At 42.1% G+C, this 23,402-nt stretch overlaps 2 protein-coding genes and 1 long non-coding RNA gene across 4 annotated transcripts; 2 read left to right on the top strand and 1 right to left on the bottom strand.

The window, feature by feature from the left end:
* Positions 1 to 10,505: 10,505 nt before the first annotated feature.
* Positions 10,506 to 12,414, bottom strand: LOC123994189. 2 transcript variants are annotated; one of them, XR_006831594.1, is made up of 4 exons: positions 12,343 to 12,414; positions 12,092 to 12,212; positions 11,675 to 11,747; positions 10,506 to 10,863 (listed from the first exon to the last, which is right to left on the bottom strand). It is a non-coding gene; the product is annotated as an uncharacterized LOC123994189 (long non-coding RNA). The 2 variants fall into 2 exon arrangements; XR_006831595.1 differs by lacking the exon at positions 12,343 to 12,414 and adding an exon at positions 12,304 to 12,331.
* LOC123994188 (growth/differentiation factor 9-like) lies at positions 12,401 to 16,533 on the top strand. Its single transcript, XM_046296718.1, has 3 exons — positions 12,401 to 12,862; positions 14,107 to 14,339; positions 14,534 to 16,533. The coding sequence occupies exons 1-3, from the start codon at positions 12,499 to 12,501 to the stop codon at positions 15,263 to 15,265; spliced, it is 1,329 nt and encodes a 442-aa protein (XP_046152674.1). The 5' UTR covers positions 12,401 to 12,498; the 3' UTR covers positions 15,266 to 16,533.
* A 2,766-nt stretch (positions 16,534 to 19,299) lies between these two features.
* On the top strand, positions 19,300 to 22,984 carry LOC123993703 (cytochrome b-c1 complex subunit 8-like). Its single transcript, XM_046296115.1, has 3 exons — positions 19,300 to 19,406; positions 21,528 to 21,699; positions 22,807 to 22,984. The coding sequence occupies exons 2-3, from the start codon at positions 21,546 to 21,548 to the stop codon at positions 22,899 to 22,901; spliced, it is 249 nt and encodes an 82-aa protein (XP_046152071.1). The 5' UTR covers positions 19,300 to 19,406; positions 21,528 to 21,545; the 3' UTR covers positions 22,902 to 22,984.
* Positions 22,985 to 23,402: the final 418 nt, after the last annotated feature.

Raw genomic sequence — 23,402 nt, 5'->3', positions numbered from 1 at the left:
AAGTTTTAAGGCAGTGCATCTCAGTGCTAGAGGCGTCACTACAGACTCTGGTTCGATTCCAGGCTGTATCACAACCGGACGTGATTGGGAGTCCCATAGGCCCAGCGTTGTCCGGATTCGCGTTTGGCCGGAGTTGTAAGTAAGAATTTGTTTGACTTGCCTAGTTAAAGTTCAATAAAAATACATTTAAAAAACCTTTGCGTCTCGTGTCAAGTCCCAAGTAATAGTCTTTGAAACCCAATGCAATGATTTTTGGGACCGGTGAAGTGGCACCACAAGTCACAGAGTGGTGGGGCAAATTGTTTTCTCTGGGGCCCGGAGCATTTCCTAATATGTAGGCTAACCAGGTATAAATCAGGACCCCATAGGGTCTGACAGTGATTAGTTAGTAGTTGTAAAAATGTATTTATATGGGCAATGATGAGAGTGGGATCAGATTTAGATTTGAGTAATTTAGCAGACTCTTATCCAGAGCAATTAAGATTAAGTGCCTTTTTCAAGGGCACATCGAGAGACCTTGTCAGCTCAGGGATTCGAACCATTGACCACAAGACTACCTGCCGCCTCGGTATACAGATAAGTTCTAAACAGGTCACATGGTTGTAAAGAAATTCTGGAAAAACTCCTGGCCCTAGAGAGGATGAAAATCCTGTCAAACTGAAGCAACCTTATACTCCTTAATATGAATTATATTTTATAACTACTTTCCTTTACACAGACACGACCACTGCAATTTGACAATAGAACTCACAGGGCTGAGCAACTGCAATTAAAAAGTAACTCCCAGTCTATTTATGTTTTGGATTGACATTGGATTAAAAAGGTCAAGGTTTCCTAACCAGCCAGCCCAAGTTTTAATATAGCCCAAAGCAAATATCATCACATAATATTTTCTCCTAAAACAAATAAACGGGCTATAAATAGGCTACATAACATGACCACTTCGTTTACCCTGCGGGCTGCGGTTGTTATCAGTAGCCTAGTTGATCAGACAGAGAAATCGTTTTCTTCACATACAGTTTAGGTGTAGGATGCTGCAATATTTCTGTAAATAGTTATTTCTTGTGTATGTCGTGAGTGATGTGTTATCACGCTTGCTAAATACTGTAAATACCGGAGGACAGTGGAGCTGAGCACCTCTTGTGCCCGGCCTGCGCAACCTGTGATTTCCGCGAATCTGATTGGTTAAAACACAGAACAGAACGCACAGAACCTGCAGCACTCCCATATGAAGGACAGATATGTTTACATAGTGCGCGAAATGACAAATCAAGTCTCTCGTGTCATACAGTTCAAGTCCAAGTTAAATCACGAGTCTTAGATGCTCAAATCGGAGTCGAGTGGCAAGTGTTTTTTTTCTTCTCGCAAATTCGACTCGCAAAATGTGCAACTCTTGTAGTACGTGTCCAAATCACGTGACTCGAGTCCGCATATCTGGCAAAACTAGACTAGACTAGGATAGAATGGAATAGAATATATCATCTATACTGGGAAAATAAAAACGGATGATATTGACACGTGAACGCGCATATGGCGCGCACCGGCCGGGCACGTTTGGCATGCACCCCAAATCCGCAACCTCCCAACCCAATCTCGCGTTCATGCCAAGAAAATAATTTCTCAGGAAATGTATTTGACTAGACACCGGAAACAGCAGGTAGTGGTGGTGGGACCCTCGACGCGAGGGGCATCAATTCTCATAGAAGAAGACGGGCGGGACAGTCTGGGAGTGGAGAGTTTCAGAACAGCAAGTTAACATTTCTCCTCTATCTAGGTGAACATTGAAAAAGATGGCTTTGACTCAAGAAACGATTTTGACTTTTTTGTTGGCGCACGGGGGCAAAGTGAAGAATTCCGATTTGCTGAATCATTTTAAACCTCAGATCAATTGCAGTGATCCCGCGGAAAAGAAGCACAATAGAGATCTATTCAAGACAATTATAAACAGCGTTGCGGTCGTCAAGCAGATAGATGATGTCAAGTTTGTCGTTGCAAAGAAAAGGTTTCACGACTTTGTGAAAGGTGGAAAGCATTTAACCACTGAGAAGTCGGACTTGGACGAGAGTATTTGCAGTCAAAACACGTCGTTCCCACCCAGTTCTTCAGAACACAGTGAATATTCAGCCATTTCCAAATCTGGTAGGATACTGAACTCTGATATTGAAAATAACAATTCATGTTGTGCTTCAAGCATACATGGAAATTGTTTAAACGATAGTGTAAAACATATGCCTCTGCATATAAATGAATTGGGAGGAAGATCCAATGTGCACCCAGCAGGTTATGGGGGTGCAGTTAGGTCAAGTAACCTTATCAAAACGACTTATCAAGAAACACCCACAATCAAGATACTGAATGTTTCAGCTGATCAAGGGATCAGAAAAACTACTGGACCTGTGTTTGCTATAGTGGCAGTGAAATCTCCACCACAATCACAGAGAGAAGATCCAGTACTGACGAGGCAGGATGGATTAAATAACAAAGTGTCTGTGGGACCAAAAACTTCTGAGATTCCAAGCATGTTGGCTAAGAGACCTCCCACTCCTCTACCACCAGAGGCAGCCATGACTCCTAAACCCCCCCCAGGCAGAGTGAGCTCAGAGTGGGGTACGGGCACCTACACCTCCCCTGGGGCTAAAATCAGACATCCAGAGCTAGGAGAGACGACACAAACATCTGCGTCTCCACAGCTGAGGAGAACCCAAAACAAGCACCCGAAACAAGGGGACAATGTCAAGGATGTCAATAAGTACTCTGAGTCTCAGTCTCCAAGGCTGAGGAGAACCCAAAACAAGCTGAAACAGGGTGACGACAACAGCAATGATCTCACCACGGCACCCAATAAGGTTACCGCTAAAGATGCCAATAAGTACTCTGATCAATCTATCCCTTTGGAAGCTGCAGCTCATGAGTGGCTGGTGAAGTCTGCTGCTGGTCTCTGGGGACATGTCTACAGCCTCCTGTTACAGGATCCGCAGCTGGCCGAGAAGAAAGATTTCATCTCGGGTTTCACTGCCCTCCACTGGGCGGCCAAGGGCGGCAATACAGACATGGTCCGCAACATCCTGGACATCTCCAGGAAGAGAGGCACGGAGGTAGACGTCAACAGCAGAACACAGGCAGGTTATACTCCTCTACACATCGCTGTCATACACGGACACGATGGAGTCATAACTTTGCTGGTGAGAGACTACGGAGCCAGTGTGAATATAAGGGATAATGATGGGAAGAAGTCGTACCACTACCTGGAGAAAGGTGTGTCGTCTGAGCTCAGGGAACTGCTAGGGGACCCAAAGGTATCCCAACAGGACAGGTGTCAGGACAAGCAAGAGGACGAGGAGGACAGGGAGCTACCCAGGGGACTGAATACATTGAGCAGACTGATGGGACACAGGAAGAGAAACAAAAACCACGCTGGTGAAGACACAGAGGATGACAGAAAGGATGGGCCACAGTCGTACCATCGCAGACACTTCTCAGACATGTTCTATCATCATTGAATGTTCAACATTTGAACAGAGAATCTATTTAAACCCTCTTGAGACGATATTACAATATTTGATCAAGCCTCAATGTGAATGTTGAGTATTTCACTAAGCTAACTGAACAAGCACTAGTATAAGCAATCTACTTTTCTGGTACTAATATTGTGCCTGTCTTGATTTAGTGGTGAGACATATTTCTAGCTATATAAGGACTCCCAAGCTCTTAGGAGAGTTATTGACTGTAATGTGTTGAAGTAACACGTTTTTTAAATATATACAGTGGGGCAAAAAAGTATTTAGTCAGCCACCAATTGTGCAAGTTCTCTCTCCCACTTAAAAAGATGAGAGAGGCCTGTAATTTTTCATCATAGGTAGACTCAACTATGACAGACAAAATGAGAAAAAAAATCCAGAAAATCACATTGTAGGATTTTTAATGAATTTATTTGAAAATTATGGTGGAAAATAAGTATTTGATCAATAACAAAAGTTTATCTCAATACTTTGTTATATACCCTTTGTTGGCAATGACAGAGGTCAAACATTTTCTGTAAGTCTTCACAAGGTTTTCACACACTGTTGCTGGTATTTTGGCCCATTCCTCCATGCAGATCTCCTCTAGAGCAGTGATGTTTTGGGGCTGTTGCTGGGCAACACAGACTTTCAACTCCCTCCAAAGATTTTCTATGGGGTTGAGATCTGGAGACTGGCTAGGCCACTCCAGGACCTTGAAATGCTTCTTACGAAGCCACTCCTTCGTTGCCCGGGCGGTGTGTTTGGGATCATTGTCATGCTGAAAGACCCAGCCATGTTTCATCTTCAATGCCCTTGCTGATGGTAGGCTTTGATACTTTGGTCCCAGCTCTCTGCAGGTCATTCACTAGGTCCCCTCGTGTGGTTCTGGGATTTTTGCTCACCGTTCTTGTGATCATTTTGACCCCACGGGTGAGATCTTGCGTGGAGCCCCAGATCGAGGGAGATTATCAGTGGTCTTGTATGTCTTCCATTTCCTAATATTTGCTCTCACAGTTGATTTCTTCAAACCAAGCGTCTTACCTATTGCAGATTCAGTCTTCCCAGCCTGGTGCAGGTCTATAATTTTGTTTCTGGTGTCATTTGACAGCTTTTTGGTCTTGGCCATAGTGGACTTTGGAGTGTGACTGTTTGAGGTTGTGGACAGGTATCTTTTATACTGATAACAAGTTCAAACAGGTGCCGTTAATACAGGTAACGAGTGGAGGACAGAGGAGCGTCTTAAAGAAGAAGTTACAGGTCTGTGAGAGCCAGAAATCTTTTTTTTTTTAGGTGACCAAATACTTATTTTCCACCCTAATTTGCAAATAGATTCATTAGAAATCCTACAATGTGATTTTCTGGATTTTTTTTCTCATTTTGTCTGTCATAGTTGAAGTGTACCTATGATGAAAATTACAGGCCCCTCTCATCTTTTTAAGTGCACATTTAAGTGCACATCTGGTGGCTAACTAAATACTTTTTTGCCCCACTATACTGACCCAAGTTATTTTATAAAGTTGCATAACAAATACCATTCGTGTTTAATATGTTTCACTCTCTCTGTCTGCACTGCGGGGGTATAGTCCTATACTTACAGCCTGGAAACAACCTGTCATTTCATTGATTCAGACAAACTATACATAGACATACGTCAACAAACCACACCTTGGCAACAACAAACCACACCTTGGCAACACCAAACCACACCTTGGCAACACCCGAGTGGATCCAAACACCTGCGTGTTCTCCATTAACAGTGATGCCATGGTGTTGATGCCATGGTGTTGATACCATGGTGTTGATACCATGGTGTTGATACCATGGTGTTGATACCATCATGAATGATACCATGGTGTTGATACCATCATGAATGATACCATGTTGTTGATACCATGGTGTTGATACCATCATGAATGATACCATGTTGTTGATACCATGGTGTTGATGCCATGTTGTTGATACCATGGTGTTGATGCCATCATGAATGATACCATGGTGTTGATGCCATGGTGTTGATACCATGATGAATGATGCCATGGTGTTGATACCATGGTGTTGATGCCATGGTGTTGATACCATGATGAATGATGCCATGGTGTTGATACCATGGTGTTGATGCCATCATGAATGATACCATGGTGTTGATGCCATCATGAATGATACCATGGTGTTGATGCCATGTTGTTGATACCATGGTGTTGATACCATGATGAATGATGCCATGGTGTTGATACCATGGTGTTGATACCATGATGAATGATGCCATGGTGTTGATACCATGGTGTTGATGCCATGGTGTTGATGCCATCATGAATGATACCATGGTGTTGATGCCATGTTGTTGATACCATGGTGTTGATGCCATCATGAATGATACCATGGTGTTGATGCCATGTTGTTGATACCATGGTGTTGATGCCATCATGAATGATACCATGGTGTTGATGCCATCATGAATGATACCATGGTGTTGATGCCATCATGAATGATACCATGGTGTTGATGCCATCATGAATGATACCATGGTGTTGATGCCATCATGAATGATACCATGGTGTTGATGCCATCATGAATGATACCATGGGGTTAATACCATTATGAATGATACCATGGTGTTGATGCCATCATGAATGATACCATGGTGTTGATGCCATCATGAATGATACCATGGTGTTGATACCATTATGAATGATACCATGGTGTTGATGCCATGATGAATGATACCATGGTGTTGATGCCATTATGAATGATACCATGGTGTTGATACCATTATGAATGATACCATGGTGTTGATACCATTATGAATGATACCATGGTGTTGATACCATTATGAATGATACCAAGGTGTTGATACCATTATGAATGCTACCATGGTGTTGATACCATTATGAATGATACCATGGTGTTGATACCATTATGAATGATGCCATGGTGTTGATACCATGGGGTTGATGCCATGATGAATGATGCCATGGGGTTGATACGATGATGAATGATGCCATGGTGTTGATACCATTATGAATGATGCCATCATGTATGATCCCATGGTGTTGATACCATTATGAATGATGCCATGGTGTTGATACCATGATGAATGATCCCATGGTGTTGATGCCATGGGGTTGATACCATGATGAATGATCCCATGGTGTTGATGCCATGGGGTTGATACCATGATGAATGATGCCATGGTGTTGATACCATGGGGTTGATACCATGATGAATGATCCCATGGTGTTGATGCCATGGGGTTGATGCCATTATGAATGATACCATGGTGTTGATGCCATCATGTATGATGCCATGGTGTTGATACCATGATGAATGATGCCATGGTGTTGATACCATGGTGTTGATGCCATCATGTATGATGCCATGGTGGTGATACCATGATGAATGATGCCATGGTGTTGATGCCATTATGAATGATACCATGGTGTTGATGCCATTATGAATGATACCATGGTGTTGATACCATTATGAATGATACCATGGTGTTGATACCATGGGGTTGATGCCATTATGAATGATGCCATGGTGTTGATACCATGGGGTTGATGCCATGGGGTTGATACCATGGTGTTGATACCATGATGAATGATACCATGGTGTTGATGCCATCATGAATGATACCATGGGGTTGATGCCATCATGAATGATACCATGGGGTTGATACCATGGGGTTGATACCATGATGAATGATACCATGGTGTTGATACCATTATGAATGATACCATGGTGTTGATACCATGGGGTTGATACCATGATGAATGATACTATGGGGTTGATACCATTATGAATGATACCATGGTGTTGATACCATTATGAATGATACCATGGTGTTGATACCATTATGAATGATACCATGGTGTTGATACCATTATGAATGATACCATGGTGCTGATACCATTATGAATGATACCATGGTGCTGATACCATTATGAATGATACCATGGTGTTGATACCATTATGAATGATACCATGGTGTTGATACCATTATGAATGATACCATGGGGTTGATACCATTATGAATGATACCATGGTGTTGATACCATTATGAATGATACCATGGGGTTGATACCATGGGGTTGATACCATTATGAATGATACCATGGTGTTGATACCATTATGAATGATACCATGGGGTTGATACCATTATGAATGATACCATGGTGTTGATACCATTATGAATGATACCATGGGGTTGATACCATTATGAATGATACCATGGGGTTGATACCATTATGAATGATACCATGGTGTTGATACCATTATGAATGATACCATGGTGTTGATACCATTATGAATGATACCATGGTGTTGATACCATGATGAATGATGCCATGGTGTTGATGCCATTGTGAATGATACCATGGTGTTGATACCATGGTGTTGATACCATTATGAATGATACCATGGGGTTGATACCATTATGAATGATACCATGGTGTTGATACCATTATGAATGATACCATGGTGTTGATACCATTATGAATGATACCATGGTGTTGATACCATGATGAATGATGCCATGGTGTTGATACCATGAAGAATGATGCCATGGTGTTGATACCATTATGAATGATACCATGGTGTTGATACCATGATGAATGATGCCATGGTGTTGATACCATTATGAATGATACCATGGGGTTGATACCATTATGAATGATACCATGGTGTTGATACCATGGTGTTGATACCATTATGAATGATACCATGGGGTTGATACCATTATGAATGATACCATGGGGTTGATACCATTATGAATGATTCCACTGTGTTTGTTTTCACATATTTCATCCTCTGCTTTAATCAATCTTGTTTGTCAGGAATGTGTCAAAGTAAAATACATTATTGGGTTGTGCCAGTCTGTTCTCGTAACACTAAGAACAGAGCATTACATTTTGGGCGGCAGGTAGCCTAGTGGTTAGAGCGTTGGGCCAGTAACCTGAAAGGTTGCTAGCTCGAATCCCTGAGCTGACAAGGTTAACATCTGTCGTTCTGCCCCTGAACAGGCAGTTAACCCACTGTTCCTAGGCCGTCATTGAAAATAAGAATTTGATCTCAACTGACTTTCCTAGTTAAATAAAAAATTACAAAAAACCTTCATAGAGAAAAAGCTCACGGTTCTTTCTGATTTAGCTTCTGTGACATTAATACAGAAGAAAGCAGCCTCTCAGCTTGAGAATGTGATTGTAGGGTAGGGGAGGTAAGTGGGAGGCCATTATGCTACGAGTAGCTGAATAGAATGTTGCCTTCGCATTAAATTATCAGCTTTGTTTATATGAAGGCGTGATGGAGGAGTGAGGAGGTTCAGGGCACACTATCAGTATCTCATTCCTTTCCAGATTCCTTTGGCAGTACAGGAGATGTCCAGAAGAGGACAAGATCAGGCATAAATAGGGCCCTGTGTTTTGGGCAATCATTCCACTGAGCACACACTGGTTGAATCAAAGTAGTTTCCACGTAATTTCAATGAAGTTACCTTGAACCAACGTGGAAGACTGACGTTGAATTGACGTCTGTGCCCAGTGGGATGTCACGACCTGGATTTGAACCTTTTTATTTAAAGATTTTTCAACAAAGCTTTTCCACTGCAGAGGGTCCTGCACCATTCTCAGACAATAGGTTTTTACATTTTTGGTGTAATTGTAAAGGCTCAAAATAAAGGTTAAATCCGAGGTCATGTAACATGATAATAGCCCAAAACACAGGGACCTAGACATAAACTATTCTTCACATATGACCAGTTTGGTTTTTAGAAGCTTTGAAGTAATGCTCCTACACTGATCATGATTCATTTAAAAGTGGAATCAGCGATATAACATTTAGATGCACAAAGTAAACAGCATGCTTGGTCAACTTCTGCAAGGCTCAACTTCTCCGCTGTTTTGGTCCCCTGGCTACCACGCTGTGAACTGCACGAAGCGAACCCGTGCACATTGCGCGGATACTGAGGGCGTCTTGTATCTCGCTCCTCTCAACATCTGCGGTGCTGCTCGTGGCAACGTCATTTTGCTGAGTCTACCTTTAAGCAATGATTGTGTCAAGCCATTTGAGATATTTTTCTACTGGCTTAGTCGTTCAGACATAAATTCAGCCTCCCGGTCGTAAACAGGCTCACACATGGCTGGGATTCGTCCGGGGTTAAATGTGTTATTAAAAGGTGCGGTCTGTGATATGTCCCTGTATATCCCTCAGTGGCAGGGCTCCCGATGGGCTGAAACACGAGTCCCAGATTACAGTTTTAACGTCTGTGAGGTTAGTTATGTGAGGAGCAGTGTACTGAACATGGTCACTCAGGCTACCTGCGTGGCTGGCTGGCTACACGCACGCGTCCCCCCATTTATGATTTCATTGCTCCCCATTCTGCGTGGGGAGAATTGTTCCCGGGGAGGGTTCTCTTGTCTCACACGTCTGTGTTTGTCAGACAACATGACATTTGAAATTGCATTGAAAATCACCACAAAATAATTACAATTGGGTGAGGGTCAATTCCATTTCAATTGCTGAATTGAATAAGAATTTAATCCGGAATAGAACTCAATTCCAGAACTGACTGGAATTTAGATGGAATTATTAACAGAGTCGTAACTGTTCCCCATTAGTAAACCATTAAGCATGAATGAGGGCTACTATTAGTCTCTTATCACAACGTCATTACCCATCAGCCATCACTGCAACACCAACCACGCGTAAGGAAATAAGGAGTCCGCCTTCTGTTATTACTCTGGCAATAGATGAGGAGCACTTTAGAGATGACCCACAGCTGGTTGCTCATTCATGTAATTATCTGTTTTGAGTCAGGTTGGTGTGGCTCTTCATAGTATACTTGTATCACCTCAACCTCTCAGAAAACCTCTGATTTTTGTAACAAATTTTACCCAATCTTTGCAGTGTCAAAAAAAGTTTCCATGTAGAGAACACAACATTACATTTGAAATTGATCCGATGCTACATTATTTATTTTTTAAAAGTTGAAATAATTTTAATCAGCTTATGCATCTTTTACACCGATTTATTTTCACCAAAGACCAGCAATAGTGATGACAGGATTTGGAATACAGACAACAATAGTGATGACAGGATTTGGAATACAGACAACAATAGTGATGACAGAATTAGAACACAGACAATAGTGATGACATGGTCTGGAACACAGACAACAATAGCATAATAAGTGCTAGTTTGTTAAACAATGTGCTATTGTCTCTCTGTCTGGGTAGAGGGCAGCACTCAGAATGGTGATGATGTATTCAGTTAAACAGTTGTATTCACAGTGTCACCGTGGCCATTCAACCCTGCTAATTAGGTATCGTCCTTCTATGGGCTTGTTCGGTCTCTTTAGGCCACCATGGCTCTGTGAAATGAACAAAAGCTGTCATTATTATAGAATAACTTTACATTAAGGTCCGAGCCCTGAATGCTGATTGGTTGAAAGCAGTGGTATACCACGGGTTAGACAAAACATGTATTTTTACTGCTCTAATTACATTGGTAACCAGTTTATAATAGCAATAAGGCACTTCGGGGGTTTGTGGTATATGGCCATTATACCACAGTTAAGGGCTGTATACAGGCACTCCACGTTACGTCGTGCATAAGAACAGCCCTTAGCCGTGGTATATTGGCCATATACCACACCCCCTTGTGCCGTATTGCTTAAATAGACCACATCACCCTCTGTCTGCATGGAACTGTCAGGGGAAATAACGTTCCACTTAAGTGAAAAGAGGAAGAAGTAGTGGCTCTCATATAAATATAGGCCTACCAGACAACCTTTATCCTTAGAGGTGCTCTAGGCTAACTACAGTAAAGGGACTCTCTTTTAACAGGACTCCCCATTCCCCTACCCTTAAACACTATTAAAGTATGGCCTGTGTGGGGTTGTATAACAGTAACCAGTACTTTCATAACCCCTTTCTACCCGTAAACTCATGGAACACTGAGCAGAGAACTGGTAAAGACCCAGTGCAGTAAAGACTGTGATTTTCCTGTGTTTTATATAACTTTTCACACTATTAGGTTGTAATAATAATGTGAATTTTTAACAATAAAAATAAGCTACTGTTGTTTCTTTTTGACCATTTGAATTGAAAACAATCACAGTAAGGTACATAATTGTTACCCAGAAATGATTTGATATTGAGATAAAAACAGCTGCATTGGACCTTTAAAGCTGCTCTGTTCCAAGAAGCCAGTCAAGTGTAAGAGTTCGGGAATGCTGGAGACAGAGGCTGGGGCCTGAAATAACACACACACAAGGATGTAAAGGAGGGTACAATAGACAGACAGACAAACACGCACACACACACGCGCACACACGCGCGCACACACACACACACACAGAGAGAGGTTTGAGTATCAGTCAGCACAAGCCCACCCTGACACAATCGGCCTTCTGATGTAAGCTGATTTTTGTGGTCACAGTTAATGTTTACTGCATTTATGACTTGGTTCATTGCAAAGATGATGCTCACTTATAATCAGCTCATCAGTCCTTCTACTATACACGGACAGTTGAAGTTGATCCTTGGAAACGTTTCATATTTATACATATTCTGTGTAGATAACAAAATATCCATTACCTTCTTCAAAGGTCCCTTACATTTCCCTTCTGGGTTTTGATTCGTCTTCTTCTTCGGTGGGGTTTATCGGCGGTTGGCCTCCAAAGTTATAGTGCATTACCGCCACCTACTGTACTGTGGGCTAGAGACAGGGAGGAACAAAATCATACCGTTGCTCTTAAAAAAGATAACAAAATATTTGAGACTATATCTAATAATTCTACTCAATATACTTTTTCAACTAATTTCCTGTATCCCCTTCTCCCTCATACCAGATCTCATCCTATCTATTTCCCTCTGATACTGCCCACACTGCAGCGATACATGCGTCCCCTGGGTTGATTGCGCACACCTGTTCATCTTCAGTGACATGTGCATAGGTTTATTGACCCGAGGGAGTTCTCCAAGATTTGACGGACTGATTGACAATGGAGACTCCTCTCCACTTGACTATAGTTCTTAATTACCCGACCTCTATTTTACTACTCTTGATCGGCGGCTTTTCTCTTGGATCGTCCCCGACCACGTCAAATCCAGCTGACGAGTTTGGCGATTTTACTTTATACCAACATGGCAATATCTTGTCACCCCTTCTGAAGGCGCTGACCGCACAGGGAGTACCATGGCAAGACACGACCCCAAGAATGAAACCTGATTCGAGATATGTTCGGTACATGAAAAGGCTGTACAGGATGTCTTCGAGACATGAGAGGAGTTTGGAAGGGAACAACCACCTTTACAACACAGTTCGACTTATAACCCCGCGGGGTGAGTGCCTGGAGCAAAGCAAAGGTGAGCTCTTGAGTTTTGGGTGAAACTTAATTTACATGGAAATGCAATGGCGAGAGTGAGGTCTGTTTTACATAGGGACCCTAGTTCTAAACTGAGTGTACAAAATATTAGGAACACCTGCTCTTTCTATGACAGACTGACCAGATGAATGTTATTATCCCTTATTGATATCACTTGTTAATTTCACATCAGTCAGTGTAGGTGAAGGACAGACTACTGGTTAAAGGATTTTTAAGCCTTGAGACAATTGAGCCATGGATTGTGTATTCCATCAGGGCTGACTCTAGCGTTTTGGGGACCCTAAGCAAGATTTGTGCTTGTGCCCAGGAGGTTTTCTGCCATGTTTACTACACGTTTAGATAGTTGGCTTAACTAACAATCTGAAAATTGTTAACTGAACAATTTAAGTGACTGACAATAATAAATAAAAAATGACTGATTCACAACCAAGTTTCTAACTTGCATCTTGTTTATTTTACTATACTAACTCTCAACAGGAAGTTGAGACCCCACTGAGTTAATAAAAAATAAAACATTTGGGGGGAGGGGGGGGGGTTGATGCCCCTAGCAGCCTGGGGTCCTAAGCGACTGCTTATGCCAGGAGTTGGCCCTGTGTGCCATTCAGAGGGTGAATGGGCAAGACAGATTATTTTAAGTGCCTGTGAACAGGGTATGGTAGTAGGTGCCAGGCACACCAGTTTGAATTTGTCATGAACTGCAATGCTGCTGGGTTGTTCACGCTCAACAGTTTCCTGTGTGTATCCAGAATGGTCCACCACCAAAAGGACATCCAGCCAACTTGACACAACTGTGTGAAAGCATTGGAGTCCACATGGGCCAGCATCCCTGTGGATGCCTTGTAGAGTCCACATGGGCCAGCATCCCAGTGGAACGCATTGTAGAGTCCACATGGGCCAGCATCCCAGTGGAACGCCTTGTAGAGTCCCTGCCCTGATGAATTGAGACTGTTCTCAGGGAGAAAAGGGGTGCAACTCAATGTTATATTCCTAATGTTTTGTGAACTCAATGTATTTGATGTAGCCTAGTTTTATGAACTGAGCAAATAAACAGAAAGTGCTGACTTATTCAGACACATTTGCCCCCCCCCCCCCCCAGCATCTGGGTCTGGTCTGCTAAGTTTATTGACTGTATATGAACCAGAAAAAATAAGCATGTGAGGTGTCTCAATTCCACTTCAAGCTCTGGTTCTTCTCATAGGTCTTGATTTCCAATGTTTCCTACAGAGTTCTTCATGCAACACCTCTCCTACAATCTGGACCGTGTCAGAGTCAAGGAGCAGCTCCTGAAGTCTGTCCTGCTGTTCTCCTTTGACCAAGAGCAGGCCTTGTCCATGACTACCCAATGTTACCTAGATGTGAAAGAGCAGGCTGCCCAGGATCAGTGTCTTCTCTGCCCCAGCACCCATCACTCTGTCAACTTCCTGTTCCACACGGACCGCAGGAGGAAGTGGGTTGAGGTGATTGATGATTTAGTTCAATATAATTCAATGGAAACAACTATTTCTTCCCTTAGGGAAATTGTATTAAGACTTAAAAAGGGCTTTATTTGATCATTTCAAAGCACAATTTGACCACATGTGGATACACTGCATTTACAATCACAGAGGATGTTAAACCACAATGTTAACCTATTTTCATTGTGGCGCTCAAGGTGGACATCACTGCGTTCCTCCGACCTCTCATCCAGTCCCACAAGAAGGACATCCATTTGCAAATCAACCTGACGTGTGTGGAGGGCAGAGGCAGGGAGGCTGGAGGAGAGGAGAGGAGCGGTAGGGGCCCCGTGGAGCTCCACCTAAGGTCTCCGTCCTTGCTCCTGTACCTCAATGACACCAGCGAGCTGGCACACCAAAGATGGCTGCCCACCAGGTCACAAGGTCATCCGAGGTCAGCCAATGAGATGGACACCTTTGAGAGCCTGGCGGAGTTCAAACCAGAGCGAAGGATCAGCCGGAGCAAGAGGAGAAGACTGAGGAGAGAATCTCCAGATCTGTTGACGAACAACGCACGAGGCAAAACGAGCCCGAAGGCCATCCTCCCGGACCTCCTCCCAAGTTCTGACTTCCCTACGAGCGACTGTGCCTTGTACGACTTCAGCGTGAGCTTCAGTGAGCTCAAACTGAGCCATTGGATCATTTTCCCCCACAGGTACAACCCCAGGTACTGTAAAGGCACCTGTCCCAGGGCTGTGGGGTTCATCTACGGCTCCCCCAGACACACCTTCTTCCAGAACATGATCTACCACATACTGGACTCCTCCGTGCCACGGCCTTCCTGTGTTCCCTTGGAGTACATCCCCCTGAGTGTTTTAACCCTTGAAGGTGACTCCATTGCCTACAAGGAGTTAGATGAAATGATCGCTACGAGGTGCACATGTCGCTAAAGGCCCACCTCCAGGGTCAGGCTCAATCCCATTTGAACTTGGTGTAAAAATTGAACAATCTCAACTGAAATTCCAATTGTTCTCTATACTTTTCAATGTAAAAAAAAAAAATCCTCTCGCTCGGGCTGATCCTTCGCTCTGGAAATGGACTGAATTGAAATGGAATTCACCCCTACCTCACTGTTTTACCAGCCTCAACACTTTGACTGTTAACCTACCTTCTGCATCAACTGCCGCTAGACTTATTCCATCCTCCTCAAGCGCTTGACTTTAGCAACTTTTGTGACTTTTTCCACAATCGCCTATTGTAACATCTTGGTCTGGGGACTTCATGTCAAGTCATCAGTGTCTTTGTCAAAACATCAGTGCGTGGAGTTAGATTTTTTTTGATCTAGAACAGATGCATTTACTTGCCCCCCAAAAAAGTAGTTTTATCTAAATAGAAAATATGTCATTGATCTCCTTTGTTTACATGTTTATGTGATAGGCAGGAATGTTGTGAAGATGACTTATCCCTGCACTTCCTGTCTGGTTTGTTTACATGTTTGTGATAGGCAGGAATGTTGTGAAGATGACTTATCCCTGCACTTCCTGTCTGGTTTGTTTACATGTTTATGTGATAGGCAGGAATGTTGTGAAGATGACTTATCCCTGCACTTCCTGTCTGGTTTGTTTACATGTTTATGTGATAGGCAGGAATGTTGTGAAGATGACTTATCCCTGCACTTCCTGTCTGGTTTGTTTACATGTTTATGTGATAGGCAGGAATGTTGTGAAGATGACTTATCCCTGCACTTACTGTCTGGTTTGTTTGTGTTTTTGCATTGCGTTGACACATGAGAACATGGATTGATTTTTAATTTATTCTTTTTGTTAATATATTTAGGGTGTTCTGCCATCTTTAGTCTCTTCTTTCACACTAACTGCTACATTTGAAGTACATCTGTTCTGGACAAAATATTGAATATATATACTCGTATCCAACACTTTCACATTTAATTTTATTCCTGGGGATTAAAGACTGTTTCACGGACAACCTCTCTTTTCATACGGTCCAGAATGTAAGTTATCTTTTATAGACAACTTGATTTTTGTGTGTATTTATTACCCTGGGTCATGAAATGACTGCATACCTAATATATTGACGAATTTAACTCAAATGCAAATGAAATGTACTGTACGTCTTGTTCGGCTCACTGATTATCACAAAAAAAGAATAAATGAATAATTAGCTAAATATTTGCTTGAAAAAAAATAAAGAGCATGCACAGATCCTTGAGTATTTATTCAATATAATTGTAAATTGTATGGTTGTTTCTTCTGACATAAATACACATTTGACTGCTGAGACACACACCATTGTGTAGCGTAAAGTTTGTGCATCTGCAATCATGTCAGAATTTACTCTTATACTAGATGGAGAGTTTACACACTGCTTGACAATTTTATCAGCTTGATTTTCTGTCTTGTGTGGGATCAGAAGTGCCATGCCCACAGGGGCACGTGTCCCCTCAGATTGGTCTGACTGCACTTGAGAAACTTTCAAAGTTCTTGCCATTTTCCAGATGGACTGACCATCATGTCTTAAAGTAATGATGGGACTGTTGTTTCTCTTTGGCAGGAACAGCTCAAATAAGCATAGTATGGACTTGGTCTTTTACCAAATAATGCTATCTTCTGTATACCCCCCCCCAACCTTGTCACAACACAACTGATTGACTCAAAGTGCATTAACAAGAAAATAAATTCCACAAATGAACTTTTAACAAGACACACCTCATGAAGCTCGTTGAGAGAATGCCAAGAGAATGCCAAGAGGGTGCAAAGCTGTCAAGGCAAAGGGTGGCTACTTTAAAACATCTCCAATATAAAATATATTTTGATTTGTTTAACACTTTTTTTGGTTACTATGTGATTCCATATGTGTTATTTAATAGTTTTGATGTTTTCACTATTATAAAAATAAAAACTCTTAAATGAGTAGGTGTTCTGAAACTGTTGACCGGTACTGTAGATGAGTACCTTAGTCAGGAAATCCCAGGAGTGGTCAGTGCACGTCACCTGACCCGTATGGTAAATGAAAGGAAGGAGAAAAGCCTGTGGATATTATTGTTGTTTGAAGAGACGCTACCTGAATATGTGAAGCTTGGATATGTGAGGTATGCAGTGAGACCATCTGTGTCCCAAACCATTACAATGTGGGAATTGTAAAGGATATGGTCATGTGTCAAATGTTTGCAGACAGGAGAAGTATGATATTGACGAATCTGTCAATGAAAATGTTACAACTGTGGTGGGGATCATACTCCAGACTTCCTTGAGTGGTTTGTTAGGGTAAAGGAGGTTGAGGTGTCAAGGATCAGAGCTTCAATGCCATACAACACTCCTTCCGTGGCCTCCAACTGCTCTTAAACGCTAGTAAAACCAAATGCATGCTTTTCAACGGATCGCTGCCTGCACCCGCTTGCCTGACTAGCATCACCACACTGGATGGTTCCGACCTTGAATATGTGGACACCTATAAGTAACCTAGGTGTCTGGCTAGACTGCAAACTCTCCTTCCAGACCCATATCAAACATCTCCAATCGAAAATCAAATCAAGAGTCGGCTTTCTATTCCGCAACAAAGCCTCCTTCACTCACGCTGCCAAGCTTACCCTAGTAAAACTGACTATCCTACCGATCCTCGACTTCGGCGATGTCATCTACAAAATTGCTTCCAACACTCTTCTCAGCAAACTGGATGCAGTTTATCACAGTGCCATCCGTTTTGTCACTTAAGCACCTTATACTACCCACCACTGCGACTTGTATGCTCTAGTCGGCATATTCATCGCCAGACCCACTGGCTCCAGGTCATCTACAAGGCCATGCTAGGCAAAGCTCCGCCTTATCTCAGCTCACTGGTCACGATGGCAACACCCATCCGTAGCACGCGCTCCAGCAGGTGTATCTCATTGATCATCCCTAAAGCCAACACCTCATTCGGCCGCCTTTCGTTCCAGTACTCTGCTGCCTGTGACTGGAACGAATTGCAAAAATCGCTGAAGTTGGAGACTTTTATCTCCCTCACCAACTTCAAACATCAGCTAGCTGAGCAGCCAAACCGATCGCTGCAGCTGTACATAATCTATTGGTAAATAGCCCACCCATTTTCACCTACCTCATCCCCACAGTTTTTATTTATTTACTTTTCTGCTCTTTTGCACACCAATATCTCTACCTGTACATGATCATCTGATCATTTATCACTCCAGTGTTAATCTGCAATATTGTAATTATTCGCCTACCTCCTCATGCCTTTTGCACACATTGTATATAGACTCCCCCTTTTTTTTCTCTACTGTGTTATTGACTTGTTAATTGTTTACTCCATGTGTAACTCTGTGTTGTCTGTTCACACTGCTATGCTTTATCTTGGCCAGGTCGCAGTTGCAAATGAGAACCTGTTCTCAACTAGCCTACCTGGTTAAATAAAGGTGAAATAAAATAAAAAATAAATGTTTATACAGTTTATCTCCTATGTGGAGGTGGTGAAGGGAGTCGAAGGGGAAAGAGGAAACAGTGTTGAAGATATGGAGGTGGATGCATTGCAACCAGTTGTTATTATTTTAAGTAAATCAGGTGATCTGGATACACTTGTGACGAAGTGGATTTTGTGGTATTTATAGTTTTAGTGATTCATTGTTCAGTACAAGTGTCTAAGAAGTCAAAGAAGCTGGATATATCTGCAGCCGAGAAGTTTTTGGGGCTGCAAAACTTCACGGCAGAAGCACTACAATAACTTTTGTTGCAAGGAAATGTCCCGCCCTCACAGGAGGCTTCTGAGCCTGTGTTGGGATCTGATTTAAAATCAAACATTTTTACAGAAAAGCAGGTTGATTTTGTTTGGTTAATTTTTCTTTTTTTTGGTAGTTAGTATGATACTTTATTTTTACCCACATTTTTTCAAATGTTTGGGATCCTTATTATCAACCCGCGCAGTAGTTGGCGGAATGCACATATAATTGTTGCGAACGCCGTTATACCATAGAAGAAAAGAACGGAAGTTACGTAAAAGTTTACTTCCGCTGGACGTTGAACCAAACCAGAGCAAAGACGTCATAATCCGCTATTAATCTGGGTTTTGAGAAGCAGTACGGTAAGAGATACTGAAAGTTTAAGGTTTTGTGGTTCATTTTACAATTTGAATCACCTGTATACGTGTCATCTGTGTTTGTCTTGGGGATTTTACGAAATAAGAGTTTCGTGTCATTACACACATTTTAAATCTTGGCGTGAATGTCAAGCAAGGTCTTCACGTTAGCAATGGATGTTAGCTACTGGCTAGTTTGTAGCAGGTTGGTCCCGTTTGAGATCACTTTTGTGCAATATTTTTCTAGGTAGCTAATTAGCTAGGTTGTATCGTCTTCATATTTTCTACTATCTGTCAGACACGAGTTTACGTGTTGTAATGTCACTGGCGAAATGACATGTCATCTAATGTTTGGTGTTAACTTGGCTAACGCGTTAGTTAGCTATCAATCTACTTTAGCTCGTAACGTTAGTTAATGTAATGTTTGGTATACAGTTATGCTTGGAAATAAAACGTAGGTATCACGTTCACATTTCTAATCCAGTCTATTGACAGTTACATTTTTACTAACAACCATAACTGTTTTTTTTTATAAATGTGATTACATGAAATGTCTATATTAGTCAGATTCCGACCCTATTTTTACTCCGAGCTGCACTGGGGTCGGACAGGCTTCCTGTTTCGGTTAAGACACTAAGGAGTCGGTACCGGATATGGCTCTGAAAATTGCGTTGTATTCAGAATTGTCCTATTATCCCAACATGTTTTAATAGCACTCCTTCAATATTCTCTGTGTAACAGCTGGAATAATGGGACAATACAACACCATTTCTCATCAATGAATTGAGGTACATTCTCAGAGCCATTTCTCGCGCCAGCGCCGCTGTGTATTAATCTAAACCGAAAGCCTGTCTGGCCCGAGTGCAGCTGTAAGTAAGTGAAGGGTGGTAATATATTCTGACTACTATTGTGGAAGACTGGCTGGTTGTCAATTCTTAAGAGGAGGAAATGCACGTTATTCTCGCAACCCAAACTCCTTGCTCTGGGCCAAACGTTATGCCCACGGAATTTAGTTTCTTCTCCTCAACGAATCGGAGTACCGCCCTGACGATTTTCTAGAACGCAAACATTCTTACTGTTCTGATTTTCCCCAGAAGTCGATGAATTGGGCCAGAGCCAGAACACGTGGTTAAAGCAGCTTCTTGAAAGTTTTCCATTGACTTCCATTGATTGATTGGTTCGCGAGGATCCAATCGTTGATGACTTTGTTTTGTAAAACATCTCACATTTTTTTTTATTTCACCACAAACTAGGACTGACCCCATTTAGTCGCTTGTTTGGTCAATAGGCGGTTGGTCGAATGAGATTACTTTAGATGAGCAGTAGCAACAAAAATAAAATAATGGTATACAAGACACCTGAGTGGACTGATACGTTGTGGAGGCCGTGGGGGTGGCACAGTCCATCAGTTTAAGACATGTGATAATAAAATTGTATAAGGTTATTACTTAAGAACAATGGTGTAACACTAATAAAAAAAACATATTTTCTAACAAATGTGCTTTCTCCCGTGTTGGATAGTGTTCGCTGTCTGTGGTTCTGAAACACATCAGCGCGCTGTTGAATTGGTGCCTTTTCCCAAACCATGTTGCGATGTGCAAAGTTAACCAGCATATTTGTGTTGAAAACAATTCAGTGCAGGTAGCAGCAGAATGAGATGAGAACAGCCCAGGTCTTATTGTCTAAGAAAAGTGAGGAGAGAGGAAACCCCATATTAATTCTATAATCAATAACCTTAAAGTGACTGTGACTGACTAGCACCCCTCTCTCTCCTCCCTGTTGCAGCGACCACCACAGAACATCTGTGCTATTTTAACAGTGGCGCAATTCTGAGCCTGGCCCAGTACGATCAAATCAATTGCTGATCGGACTCCCTCTAGTCATTTGTCTTAATCAAGCTTAAAGCATCAGACAAGCTCAGTGCATATAGTTGATTTGATCAAAATACATAGGATGTGTTCATGTATGGAGGAATACACATTACATTTTTTTGGGGTGGACTAATCAATTGTTCCAAAGAATGTGACTTTTGGTGGACCAGTATATTGTTTGTGTGACGACTGCATTGCAACATCTAAACTACAGTACCTTTTTTCTTCATTGATATTCTCCTACTTGTCATTTCAGATAGTCTCTCTAGACACCATGGGTCGTCACTTTGGAGATCTGGCCAAGATCAGGCATGTGATCACCTACAGTCTGTCCCCCTTCGAGCAGAGGGCTTTCCCCAACTACTTCTCTAAAGGAATCCCCAACGTCTGGAGACGATTCACATCATCCGTCTTCAAAGTTGCTCCCCGTAAGTAATCCCATAGTTTGGACGTTGGTTTTAGTGAAGAACCAGGCAGGATATTGTTAGTTATCAAACATCTCCAGACAAAGTCTGGATTTATTTCTGCTCTAGACTTGATAAATATGGCCTCATAGCCCAATATTAGACCACTGATTCATTAATTAATAATGAGGTCTAAGGGCAGTCCATAGCGACAACGATTGAGACGAGTCATGTTCCACTGACTACCTGGTAGCAGCATGTCCGGTGTCTCGATGTCTGGTGTCTACATCCATAATCAGTTCGCTGGTTGGAGAATCACCATTTGCATCGCTGGGCAGTGAACAAGAAACTATTAAATCCAGTTTAGATGCTACCACCCCCATCAAATCAAATGTATTTATATAGCCCTTCGTACATCAGCTGATATCTCAAAGTGCTGTACAGAAACCCAGCCTAAAACCCCAAACAGCATCCCCAAATCAAACATGGATTCCATGTTGTATTCTCACTTTGCGTGCACAACGGTCTGTTTCACACCGGTTTCTGTTAATCAGCCTCACCATATGGGCACCGTGATGCCTCAGACAGGATGTAGATGAAACGTGTGCACGCAAAGCCAGAACAAAACATTGGCATCCATATTAGTTTTCGATTTGGGGAGGAGGTGGGGTAGCATCAACTGATTTTAATAGTTTCTTGTTCACTGCCCGGTGACGCAAACTTGATTCTCCAATTGGAACAGTTCTACTGATTTTTATGGATGTAGCTTGGGACCTGGGACACATGCTGCGAGCAGGCAGTTATTGGACCATGACACATCTCACATGTTCATCTCACTATGAAATGAACCTTAAACCTTTAAATGAATGAGGTGTAATATTGGCTGGGCCTCGTGTAGATATTCTAAAAAGCCAAGTCCGTTTTGACTTAGTCTACGAGAACGGTGCTCTGAGTCACACTGTAAAGACCTCTTTCGATACAATTTGTCTGCCCGTGTTAAAATCACTGACTCTGTGGATGTTTTTAAATAGTCTAACTCTACATTCATTGCTTCCTGTATCTTTCAGTGCCTCCCAAGCCACATCCCTGTTTTCAGTCGCTAACCGGTCTTCTCCTGTTCTTCTTTTCCAGCAATGATCTGCATGTACCTGACATACACCTGGGGCAACCATGTCCACTCAGAAGGAAAGAGGAAGGTTGCTGCAGACTACGAGAATGAAGAGTGAAACCTTCCATCTTGCTGCTCTCTGTCTATTCCTGTTTAAACCTTCACTGTATGTTTTGTCAATAAAGACAATATTTATCTGAATGTTTTTCCTATAAATTTGATACCACCTCACCTGTATATTTGAAATGAATGGTTTGCCATCTTTCGTGTGACTGGACACTGCAGAGAGATATATAAATAAGAATGATCTGTCACTTAGCGTAAAGTTACAATGCAATATTACACAGCAATGAGGTTACTGCCCAATGCAATTTGACACAGGCTAACAGGTCTATAAAATACAGTATAGTATACTGTCTATATGGCAGGTAGCCTAGTGGTTAGAGTGTTGGACCAGTAACTGAAAGGTTGCTGGATTGAATCCCAGAGCTGACAAGGTAAAAATATTTTCTCCTGCCCCTGAACAAGGCAGTTAACTCACTGTCCCCTTTTAGGCTGTCATTGTAAATTAAAGGTTTGTTCTTAACTGACTTGCCTAGTTAAAAAAAATGTTAAATGT

Source organism: Oncorhynchus gorbuscha, linkage group LG13 (assembly GCF_021184085.1).
Source record: "Oncorhynchus gorbuscha isolate QuinsamMale2020 ecotype Even-year linkage group LG13, OgorEven_v1.0, whole genome shotgun sequence".
Taxonomy (NCBI): domain Eukaryota; kingdom Metazoa; phylum Chordata; class Actinopteri; order Salmoniformes; family Salmonidae; genus Oncorhynchus; species Oncorhynchus gorbuscha.
The sequence above is the reverse complement of the archived record's forward strand: the minus strand, read 5'-3'. Positions and strand labels throughout refer to the sequence as shown.

Coding starts and splice junctions, on each gene's coding strand:
- LOC123994188 (XM_046296718.1), top strand. CDS start 12,499: ATGGAGACTCCTCTCCACTTGACTATAGTTCTTAATTACCCGACCTCT. Junction 12,863..14,106: donor GTGCCTGGAGCAAAGCAAAG/GTGAGCTCTTGA, acceptor TGTTTCCTACAG/AGTTCTTCATGCAACACCTC. Junction 14,340..14,533: donor GCAGGAGGAAGTGGGTTGAG/GTGATTGATGAT, acceptor GTGGCGCTCAAG/GTGGACATCACTGCGTTCCT.
- LOC123993703 (XM_046296115.1), top strand. CDS start 21,546: ATGGGTCGTCACTTTGGAGATCTGGCCAAGATCAGGCATGTGATCACC. Junction 21,700..22,806: donor CGTCTTCAAAGTTGCTCCCC/GTAAGTAATCCC, acceptor CTTCTTTTCCAG/CAATGATCTGCATGTACCTG.